At 42.2% G+C, this 12389-nt stretch overlaps 1 protein-coding gene across 1 annotated transcript in view; it reads left to right on the top strand.

The window, feature by feature from the left end:
• Positions 1–8043, top strand: part of LOC144934673 (complement C3) — a 238628-nt gene extending 230585 nt beyond the window's left edge. The window contains exons 40-42 of the mRNA XM_078860724.1: positions 2106–2189; positions 3854–3992; positions 7902–8043. Of these exons, the coding sequence (XP_078716850.1) occupies positions 2106–2189; positions 3854–3992; positions 7902–8043 (365 nt within the window). The remainder of the gene's footprint in view (positions 1–2105; positions 2190–3853; positions 3993–7901) is intronic.
• Positions 8044–12389: the final 4346 nt, after the last annotated feature.

Genomic DNA, 12389 nt, shown 5'->3' with positions numbered 1-12389 from the left:
ATTCTAGAAAATATATCTGTGCATGTTTTGCCTAAAACATGTATGTAATTTATATTTTTTGTGATTTTCGCGAACAGTTTCTATGTGTACGATAGGAGGCTTAGAGGTCTGCAAATATTCAAATGAGGTTTTGTTTTTGAGGAATGACTGAGGAACTATTATGTAATTTGAGGTATTTGTGTACACAATGTGTATTTTTGTGTACACAATGTGTGAATGGGTCTGATAATTGCTTGCAATGGTTGTTTACACGTTTTTTTCATAAAATACACAGTTATGGATTACAGGAAATTATTGAAAATTTGGGATCAAATTTAATAAGTAAATATGTAAATAAGCGCAAAAGAGCAGGAGAGGAATCATTGTAGAAAAGCTGAACTCGGTAATGAAGAATATGAAGGCGATGCAACTGAAGAAGAAAGTTTTCAATCAGTGCATAATACCAGCTACAACAGGAATTAGAAACACAGACCCTGGCTAAATTGAATATAATATGAAAAGTGTGCAAAGAAGAAATAAAGAAATGCATGCTCATCATTAAACTGAGATGCAGAACGAGGACCAGTGGATCAGGGAACAAACAAAAATCAAAGATGTCCTATTCACTGTGAGGAATGTGTGTGGCTTGGACAAGACATATTGTTAGATGGGGTGGTAGCCATTGTACAAGATTGGTGTCAGATTTAGTTATTATTCTACTATATTCTTGTGATTGGCAATATGTTTTATTAGTATTGCTCTACTTGTTTGCCCAGGTAAGCTTCACCGATTTTCAAGCCGATATAGGATGGTCCTGCCAAGTTTTTAAAGTTGGGGGAAATATTGTTGTGTGTGTGTAGTCCTATTTGAGTAATTTGCAGGTAATTTGTTTGCATTGGTATGTTTGGGTAACATTAATAACAGTGCAGATGTTTTAAGATGTTGGAGGAAACTAAAGAGTCTGGACGAAATCCACGCAGAACTGGGGGAGACCAAAATAACTCCACAAAGAATGGCGCTCGAAATGGGAATTAACCCTCGGCTTTTCTTGCTGTGTGACACAAGTGAGCCACTAGTGGGCCATGACGGATGGCATAGGCATGGGGAGGCCTTCATCCACCAGTCCATAAACAGCAGATATAATTATGGCAGTTATATAAGGTGCTACACTACATTATAACGTTAATAGAACATTTCTTATATGATTTCTGGAAAGTGTTTCAGTGTATTCATTTTATTGTATATTACAAATGGGACACCACAGTGGCAAGATGTTAACTACCTCATAGATTCGATCCCGACCCTGACACCTGTATATTTGGAGTTTGCGTGTTCTCTGATCACGTGGATTACTCTCCAGGTCCTCCAGTTTTCTCCTTCTACATTTATAAAGATGTGTTTAGAGTATTTGGCTGATATACATTTCGACATAATCCATTTCATTGAGATATCATTTGTGGCCAAGTCGCTTCTGAAAAGAGTGGGTTTTACCTGGAAAAATAAAAGTTTGGTTGAGGTTTTTTTTATACTTACCCAGGAAAACCTCACTGAGTCATTTTTGCAGTAAGGGGGTGACGATCATTTTTCGCAGTAGTTATTTGCAGGTAAGTTTTCAAATTTTAGCCATGATGGCCGCACAAAATGGTTCACTCTTCTTTGAAAGACGTCAGATGATCTTTAACATCCACTGTGAAGCAGAATATGCATAGTATTATATGGTTAATATATACGCAGTATTAACTAGGGTGGCCTACCAGATTTGCACAGCAATCCTCAGCGACAAGGTACATACATGCTACTGCTGCAGAATGTTGCTGCCATTAATATCTTAAAATCATCACGTTGTGTAGACTTCACTCAAACAAGCAGGACTTGGGTTATTACCATAATTACCATTCTTCATTTATCAGCTGCTTTCTAAGTTATCATTTGTAAACTGCTACATTGGAGTAATACAAAATTATAATTGAAAACCTATGATATAATTTGTGTCGAAATTACATTTACATATTTAAGCAGTTCACTAAATGAAACAAGGAAGCAAGTGATATTGCCATTTCTTCTGTGTTAAAGGATGGAAATAAGTATCATGTTCTTACTTTCCACGTTGACCTCTGTACTTGCAGCATATGTGGGGATTGTTGATAACCGCACTGAAGTTGGAAGTTTTGTATACTACACCGTCAACATTCAAACTGTAATAAAAAGTGGTAAGTGGGAACAGGCATTTTTTTCGCATTAAAAATGATCCATAATCGATATTTGGGTTAGGCTATGTAATGATCCAGCCAATATTGTGTCGTTAAGACCCTCCAACACCCTACACAGCCATACTAATTACATTGCCTTTAACACACAAATTGTTGTTTCAGCGAAGCAGTTCGTGAAATAATTTTCACAACCAACTTTATCATCAATTAAACGTGACGTTTCACTTAATTAGACAAAAGCATGGTGGAAGACGATAGTCATTGCAATACCCAAACCGGGAAAGCCAACCAATGACCAGGGAAGCTATAGGCCAATATCAATCCTGCGCATGACCGATAAACTCCTGGAACGCATCATCCTCCGGAGAATCAGCCCATTTTGCCTAGTCAGTGATCCCTGAAGAAGAAGTGGGATTCTGGCCTGGACGCTTCTCTTGTGACCAAGATTTGTCCCTTGCAACGAAAATTTAGGCCTGATTCGAGACGAAATCCACAGCCATGTGGATTTGTCATCAGCCTACAACATAGTCTGGATTAATGGCTGATGTTGAAGCTCTACACAATACACCTGATATGGAAGATGCTGAGCAATAGGCGACTGCGTGCCTATATGGGTGCTTACTCATTTCTTCAACAATGGATTGCCTCAAGGTTTCAGTACTCACGCAAACTCTCTTCAATGTCTACACTAGTGACATGCCGCCAACCAGGTCATGCAAATTTATATATGCGGATGACCTTCCCCTGGCAACGCAAGGAGCCACTTTCAACGACATTGAATCTACTCTGAAGCAACAGCTAAACACCATGGGGGAATATTTCTGCAATTGGAGGCTCAAGTCAAATCCCCATGAAACAACAGTCACTGCATTTCATCTTGACAATAGGAGCAGCAAGCACACTCTGAAAGTGACCTACTGCGACACGACCCCACTCCAACCTGTCTCAGAGTTAAGGTGGACCATACACTAACCTTACAGAACCACCTGAAAAAGGTAGTTCCCAATACCAAAACAAGGGTCAACTTGGTCCAAGCAATTGTGGACACATATGCTGAATCTTAAACAATGAGAATTCAGCCCCGATGAAGCCTGGAGAGCTGAATGGAGTTCAAAGAACTCACGAACACACACCTTGTGAAAGACCCAATGCAGAAGATCCCTGGGTTTGATCTTCCACAAAGCTCATGGTCCACCGTAATTTGCATCTGCACACACCATGGCAGATGCGAATACCTGACGCACATATGGAAAATTTATAAATTTCCAGTGTGCGACTGTGGTCATTCAGAACAGACCATACAACATATAACTATGCAATGCCCGATCCACAAACATGAAGAAGACATCACAGCGATACTCTGCTACTCTTGATGCGGTTATCTGGCTTGACCATCTGAATGTGAATTTGTAGTTGTTGCTCTCCATCTATATCAGCCATATCAAAGAAGAAGAAGACTGTAAACTGTCCCAAGCATCCTCAGGATATAATCCAGGATGGTTGTGAGCAGAAACAATAATACTTGGCATATTAAATGCATGGTGTTGTTTTATGATCACAAAATGCTGTTTTAGAAACAGTTTTTTTTTATACACAATTGCATACGTTGGCTATCTCAGGGTTATATGAATGTGTGTGTGCCTCTCCAAACTTTCATCACAAAGGCCAAGATCAGGCTATTCAACCTAAAGCGACACGCCTATTCATCGTGACCCGCTCATGTGATGGACGTCTTGGCATGGAAACACCGCGACAGTACCTCCTGATGGGACGCAAGGGAGAGACGAAGGACAAGAATGATAGGTGAGTGATGGGGGCGGTGGCACGGCCCAGCAGTATTGTATCTGTCGCTTGTTCCAATGGGTCATGTTTTGAATTCATTAGGCTGCCCTGGCTATTACTGTGGGTGCATTAACCATACATACTATGTATTGTCTGCTTCACAGGGGATATTAAATATTCTGTGACTTAATGTGAAATGAGTAGGACTTTGTTTGCTGGTGTCATGGTACACATTTGCCACTTTCAAAATATTTTCCAAAAATGTTTCAATTCAAATTACACACAGCACTCAATAAATGATTTCTAAATATCGATTTAAAATTAATATCATAAGGAAGAGTACTCCGAAGTGCATCTGAAAGTTCGCGATGCAGTAACCATTTTTGTTCCATTGTCAGTCAAAAGCCGCTGCGAGGCTGACCAATATTTGCGTTATTGTTTGTGCTGATTGATGAAATTAGCAAGGTATTGTGGTTAATTTACAGCAAGCACTTTGTGTGACCTTATAACATATTCGTTCAGCAACTGGAAGCCAATGCAGCTTGGCGAGCACTGAACGGATATGGTCGAATCTTGCAATACTCGTCACGACATGTGCCAGAGAGTTTTGTATACACTGCAGTTTGGTAAATGTTTTTCCAGATGTCCCACAGAGTAAAAAGTTGCAAAATTCGAGCCTTGTCGATATTATGCTACACGCCAACGTGTTGGCTATGTCACAACTTAATAGTGGTCGAATGTGACTAATCTAGTCATTGCATATGGTTACAAACGACATATATTGGTCGACTGTAGTGCCAAGGCGCATTAGATGAATAGAAAATTTAATCTTGAAGTCTGCAACCGCAGCATTTTTTTAAATGCAAACCACACATGCATTGCTGCAGCAGTGGTCTAACTCAAAATGTATTATCAATCAACTATATTCCACTATGGGAACCTCATTTGCCAGTAAAAATATGATAATTGGTTCTTTACCCTTCTATCTGGCAACAAAACTGACACCTTTTTACAAGGAGTCATGTTTGCATAGACCGCAATACCTGCAGTCATAATACAAACAAAAGAACATAACTCTGATAATGTGCACTGTCCTTAAAGTTGATTGATCCACACCCGAGACAGCTTTCCTTAGAGCCTAGTCTCATATGGGTTGGACCAGATGACGCCAAAAGGCGCACAACTCAAAGACAATGCACCATCAGAGTATGAGACTAGGCTCTAAGGAAAGCTGTCTCGGGTGTGGATCAATCAACTTTAAGGACAGTGCACATTATCAGAGTTATGTTCTTTTGTTTGTATTATGACTGCAGGTATTGCGGTCTATGCAAACATGACTCCTTGTAAAAAGGTGTCAGTTTTGTTGCCAGATAGAAGGGTAAAGAACCAATTATCATATTTTTACTGGCAAATGAGGTTCCCATAGTGTAGATGCTTGCCCCGAGCTCTCATACTCTGATGGTGCATTGTCTTTGAGTTGTGCGCCTTTTGGCGTCATCTGGTCCAACCCATATGAGACTAGGCTCTAAGGAAAGCTGTCTCGGGTGTGGATCAATCAACTTTAAGGACAGTGCACATTATCAGAGTTATGTTCTTTTGTTTGTATTATGACTGCAGGTATTGCGGTCTATGCAAACATGACTCCTTGTAAAAAGGTGTCAGTTTTGTTGCCAGATAGAAGGGTAAAGAACCAATTATCAACTATATTCCAGTTTATTTTCGACAATTATGGTTTTTAATGCCTCGAGCCTTCTAGTCATGTGTGCTTCCCAAGCTGACTTACTTTTAAGAGTTTGGATGATTTAATTTACCTCTATCTGTTCTCTAATCCATGCATTCTTCTTTCCCTCTAAGTACAATTTGAAGCATACATCGGACGATGCTTTATTCATGCAAATTGTAATAATTGGATTTCTTACTGTGTAATGGATGTGTAATGGGTTCCGGAGACACTTGTAGAGGTAACTTCTTTATTACAATACAACACTCCAACAGTCCTGATACTCTGTTACAGCCTAGGTACACAGCCTAGGTACACAGCCTAGATACACTACTTTGGCTACGCTCTGGGGTCCTCCGGCTACAATTACCCTAGGGGAGACTATTTGACCCGACCCAGCCAAGGTGCGGGTCTGAACTCTGGCTTCCTCGGAACTCGCCCTTGCAAGGACGTAGAGCCGGGAGTCCCAGAGTCCCACCACTGGCCCTCACAGCGTCCCGGCCCTTACAAGGACAAGCGGGACGAGGGGGTCCAGGGTCCTAAGCTGGCTGGCTAGCGGGTCTTGGGTCTTGAGCTGCGACTGGCCCCGATCGGCCAGGGAGCTGCCCTTTTATGCCTCGTCCCCAACGAGGGGTAGGGTTGTGTGCGCCCCCAGATATCCCACAGACAGCCCCCCCGTTGGTGGCGCCAAGGGGCTTTAGCGTCTGGGTTGCCTGGGATCCTAGCGCCTGGCGCCGAGGCTTATCTGTCTAGGATCCCAGAGCCCCCAGCAGCCCCTCCCCTCTTGGGCTGGCACAGTGGCCCCTCTTATGGCACTACAGATGCAAAGAGTCACCTAAATCACTGAACATCATGAAATCCTCGCACATATCCGTTATAAACTACAGTAAACAAGAACGTCTTCTTGGTTCTTTCGGTAAAGTCACGTAGAAGGGAAATATTAAATGATAAAAATAAAACATAATAAAATACAATTCTCATGACGTTTCGGCCACAAAGGAATTTGCATATCAAGGAATTTGCATATCAATAGGAATTTAGCATATTTTTCCCATAAATTTACTGAAAGAACCAAGAAGATTAATCCCTGCAGTCACGAAAGCTTTATATCGAAACAAAACAAGAACATACTCTTAGGTTTTTTCGGTAAAGACACGTAGGTAAAAAAAATAAAAGTAAAATAAAAAATATTTTATTTAACTTTTTTTTTACCTACGTGACTTTACAAAAAAACCCTGAGAGTATGAATCCTTGCAGTCACGAAAGCTTCAAATCTAGAATTAAAACAAGAACGTGTTTCTATTGACTAGGGATGTAATTCATTACACTCTCATGCTGATTTTGTTTACAGGCGGAAGGACTTATCTCAGACTGCTGCCTCACACCCTTTGCCACAAGCATGGAAAAGATTACGAATTATATTAAAATGTCACTGCCATCTAAAAATGTATACAATGACCAAAAGCAAGTTGAAAGATTGTAGAACTGAAGTCATGTGATCTGTTTTTTGTGTTTAGTTTGTTGTCCGTCCCTCGCACCTCCGATTAGCACAGTTCGCTACGTAAGGTGCAAAAGAAGTTCAAATTACATGCATTGAGTGTGAAAGGGAGCTAATCTGATGACGTATGTGCAATGGGAGTGCATTCCACACAGATGTAACTGCAAACGAGAAGGCATGCCGAACAATACTCGTGCACCTGATCTTTGTTGTGACTAGCAACTCGACTAGATGAGCGAAGGAGTCTAGATAAGGTATCCAGAGAAATGAGAGGTGCCATTTAAACAAAAAATTAAGAGCAGTATTTTGTACGAGTTCAGTTTGTTGAATGATAGAGTTGGAAGGACCAAATAGGAAAACATTGCAAAAATAAAATCTGGAAGTTACAAAGCATGAATTAAGGTTTGAGCAGCGTCTTGAGTTGGCGAGTTGCTAATCTGAGAAATACTATATAGGTGATTGGAAGCAGTTTTTAAAATATGAGAAATATGATGAGATAAATATAGCTCTGAGCCCAGGAGGATACCAAGATTGCACACAGGTTTGATAATATTCAAGTCAGCCTATTAAGTGAACAGAATATTACTGCAAAATGACCATGATGTTTCCGAACCATGTCATAGCAGGTAGTACACACGGGGACATCAGCATTTACACACGTGTACCTGTGTTTGGAGTGTTCCATTAACCCATTGTGTTTTTGCATGTGTAGGTTTCAGTACGTGTTGGACGCAAGTTCGTGGGTGGAGCAATGGCCCGTGGATGAAAAGTGTAACCAACCAAACGTGCAGACATTTTGCGCCATCAAACGCGAATATGAGTTTAGCATGCAGATCCAAGGCTGTTCTTCTTAAAGGGGGGGGGGGGGGCAGCCATTGACTGCAACAACGCATTTTACCATGTGCATTTAGCTGTCTTCACAAAGTAGAAAACACAATATAACTTAGCACACAGGTTTTTTTATCCAATATTATATGATTCATAATTGATTTTGGTTTAGGCCTTGTAATGATCTTTCAATGTGTGTCGTTAAGGCACTCCACCACCTGACAGTCAAACAGATCAAATAATCACGTGTACATGCGTTTATCGCTCCAATTATTATCGTTATTATCACCAGGAAGATAAATAATTATTCCCACAACCTCAATTTTCCCGTAATGTTACTTATTATATATATGTTTTCCCTTTGAAGGCCATAGTGTGATTGACAAATATGTTCTTTTGCTATTTTTCATGTACACCACTGCCAAAGGAGCAGCATGACCAAATAAGTTATTATTTTACTGGTAGGAACGAAGTGAACCAGCCTACAATAGATTATATCGTCCGTCCGTCCGTCCGTGTAGCAACATCGCCCCCTACTGCAAACACTTGGCAGGACCCTACAAAAACCTTTAGACTCAGTGACGCTTTCCTGGCTAAACAAGTGTAACATTCCCTTATAATTCCCTGAGATAGCTTTTAATTTAAACATTTAAATTAAAATTTAACTCACAGCGGCCTAAAGCCTACAGCTAGGCCTAAAGCCTAGAACTAAGCCTCAAACTCTCCCTTCGTATCGTACCCCCGCGTGTGTCAAAGGGAGTTAATGTTTAACAATGTTACATTCCCTGATGTTTTTTTTTAAATAGAAACATTTACATTTAAAGCTTTTACATTAATAATTAAAACATTTAAATTAAAAATTAACTCACAGCGGCCTAAAGCCTACAGCTAGACCTAAAGCCTAGAACTAGGCATCAAACTCTCCCTTCGTATCGTCCGATTAGGTGTAGCAACATCTCCCCCTACTGCAAACACTTGGCAGGACCCTACAAAAACCTTTACACTCAGTGAGGCTTTCCTGGCTAAATAAGTTTAATAATACATTATGTTTATATTCTTTGGTTATTCGTTCCTACCAGCCCACCCCGCAGGGACCTGTTATTAAATCACTTAGAGACGTACCAATACACAGAATCTACAAGCATGCATTGTGTAACCTAGATTAGTCCTTGCCAATAGTGTCCTGCGAATATTTGAAAAATGTAGTCTTCTGCAATAATTCTAACCCTTGCTAACTTTAAGCACACACTGCATTTTACGTGTAAACAGGTAATGTTCAATATATTGACAATAATTACGAGTTTGAAATAAAGTTTATCCGCATATATTTGCCATCACCTGTAAGGTCTCACCTAAACTAGTATAGTCATACAATCGTTAATATTCTATTAAAATTCTGACTTTACTGTTTTGAATAAAAAATATATTGCCATATACTGTAATGCGCTTCAACGTTTTCATGAGATATTCACACGCACTGTGATGATATTTATGCATATATATTGCCAACCAAACTAAACACAAAAAGTAGTTCTAAATAAATTAGTTTTCAATCTAGATTTTAAAGTACATACAGTAGCTCTGGACTTCCAGTGACGTGATGGCTGAGTGAACAACTCGAAGCCGACCGCTCCTTCCCCGTCTCAACGAACGGGCTCCTTTTAAACCAGGTATTCCACTTCTTACCCATCAAAAGTTTTTATTTTTTTTATCCCCAAACCTTGAAGATATGGAGGAAGGTTCAGATAAATGAACCTGCCCACCCAAAACCAACGGAAACGATCTACAAGACACTAAACCCTAGCACCTGGGAAGCAAGAGCCGAGCCTGACCATCACCCCCTCTCCCATTCCCACAGATACGACCATGACATGCCCCCCCCCCCTCCGACCCCCTCCTCTCCCCCCCTGTGGACTGGCCCTGACCTAGATCTGAGCGTTGTTTCCCCTCCCCTTTACCCGGACCCGGTAATGACATCTGCCACGCTCATTCCCAAACCCCCTCAACCAGACGTCGACCACCTTGTGATTAACACGTGGCGGCAGACATGAGCAGCGATGATGGATGAGATCTCCCCTTCCTTCTCAGTAATGGGGGTGGGGCGTCAGTACCACCCTGCACCGTGGGATGCCAGGACGAGGATTGGGCGGGCTGCTGTGGCAGCCCAACCACGACTTAGGGGTCAGGGAGAGGGTCCCGGGGGACCGAAGCGCGGGGCTCAGGGCCTGGAGTTCTGGGCACCCCTCCTTGTGACCTCCCCTTCTTTCCCCTTCCATCCCCCCTCCTCACCACCCCATCAGTGACTTTCACTCCCCGCCTCACTGACCTCCACTCGCCATTGTCATAAATTCATTCTCTCCCCCACTCTCCCACCCTCTCACCTCCACCGCGTGGCGGTTCCCGATCCAGGGATCAGGAGCTCCTATCGGGGCCCCTGTCCCTGGACGAACCCTTCCCTGAGCAGTGAGGCCCAACAATAGCCCCCCTTCCCACGTGTCGCCCCCCTACTTTTACACCTTTCCGTGAGAGTGCCCCTAAGTACCGTGTGTTGTATAATTAGGAATTTTTTAAAGGCCAAAGGTGTTCCGTTATTGAAATATGTCATTACTATTCGTAAAACAGTGGTATAGCCATTTGAATTGGCCGCTGTAAGTTACCCATTAGCTGATTGCTGTTCCGGGACAATCCTGATTGGTCAGGCAGAACAGCCACTAATGATCAATGGTCTGTCTATTCAACTGGTGGACATTGGATTGGCTGGGCAACTCAAGTTGGAATATGCGGGAGTTGTTAAGAGATGAAAGACAGTTCAATAATGGTGGATTGTTAGAGTATATAAAGGATAAGAGAGGAAAGCTCGTGGTCCGTTGAAAATCTCCCTACGCGTGGACTGCTGATAGTATGTGTTGTGAATGTATCCCGTACCCACTATGTCTCGTTCTTCTGGTCTGGCCACCAAGTGCAGGGGGTAGCCACCAAGAACATCCCGCCCCCGCAATAAGTTGTCGCATAATGTGTTGGTTCACATTTATGCTGCCAATTAGTGAATATATCCTCAAAAATGTAATGTATCACATTCGCGTTGTTTTTAAACATTGAGGAATGCACTCAGTGAAACACTCCTGTATTTTAATTATACTAATTTAAACGTATAATACGCATTTCATCCTAGGATACCAATGCACAATGCATGAAAAGCAGGAAAGAAAAAACTAAACCAGGACAACTGACCAAACTAAAGAGGGAAGGCCAGTTTAAATTTATGGGTTTTCAAAGCAGGCATAAATATATCTGTAGTGAGTAACTCGGAGACGATAACACTTGGAGGCATTTCTTTATTAAAAAGCACCATCAGGGTTAACACTCAATAATTGAACTAGTCTATCTATTGTAAACGACACTACTCAGGACAGTTGGTAGACTGCCTGATTGGCGGTGCCCCGAAATGGTGAAGACGACGAGAAGAACGATGACGAAGGACTTCAGCAGCACGACGGGGATCCCACTCCAACAACAGCCCCGAGGTCCCCCACGCTCCCGGCCACATCCCCTTTCTGGAACCTACTAACGGGTTCCTGGTGTGCCACTTCTGTGACCTTTCCCCTCGAACGCCCTCTCGTGTATATCCTAGGCTGCTGACGTCAGGGCTGCCATACGCCGCAGATCCCCCTTTCCTGCCAGCAGCCAGTGCTAAGCCACTACATATCTACCGATTCTGATTTCCTGATTTCAACTGACAAAGCGTTCTATAGTTTGGATGCCACGTTAACAAACGTCCGATCACCAAAAGAGTGCAACCTAGACCTTGGAATGTTGAGCAGTTGGACATCAGAAGATCTTAAGGACCGTGACGTAATATATAAAGCATATTAGGTTAATAGCAGTATCTTAAAATCCACTCAGAATTTGATTGGTAGCCAATGAGTTAAGGGGGCTGGTGTACTGTGCTCACAGAATGGTGCAGAGGTGTGGACTCGAGTCATGTGACTTGGACTCGAGTCAGACTCGAGTCATGAATTTGATGACTTGCGACTCGACTTGGACTTGCATAACAATGACTTTGTCCCACCTATGAGATGTGGACTCGAGTCATGTGACTTGGACTCGAGTCAGACTCGAGTCATGAATTTGATGACTTGCGACTCGACTTGGACTTGCATAACAATGACTTTGTCCCACCTCTGGAATGGTGTATGTGTGAGCACTCGAGTAGCTGCATTCTGAACAAGCTGGAGTCAGCCCAATACTTTTCTCGAAATCCCAGCCAATAAAGGCGCTGCATTAGTCGAGTCGGGATAACAAATGCATGAACCAGGCTTTCCAAGTCAGCAGGTGACAGGAAGCCATGCATTCTGGCAATATCTTTGGTGGA

The sequence above is a fragment of the Lampetra fluviatilis genome, chromosome 11 (genome assembly GCF_964198595.1).
Source record: "Lampetra fluviatilis chromosome 11, kcLamFluv1.1, whole genome shotgun sequence".
In the NCBI taxonomy this organism is placed as follows: Eukaryota; Metazoa; Chordata; class Hyperoartia; order Petromyzontiformes; family Petromyzontidae; genus Lampetra; species Lampetra fluviatilis.
The sequence above is the reverse complement of the archived record's forward strand: the minus strand, read 5'-3'. Positions and strand labels throughout refer to the sequence as shown.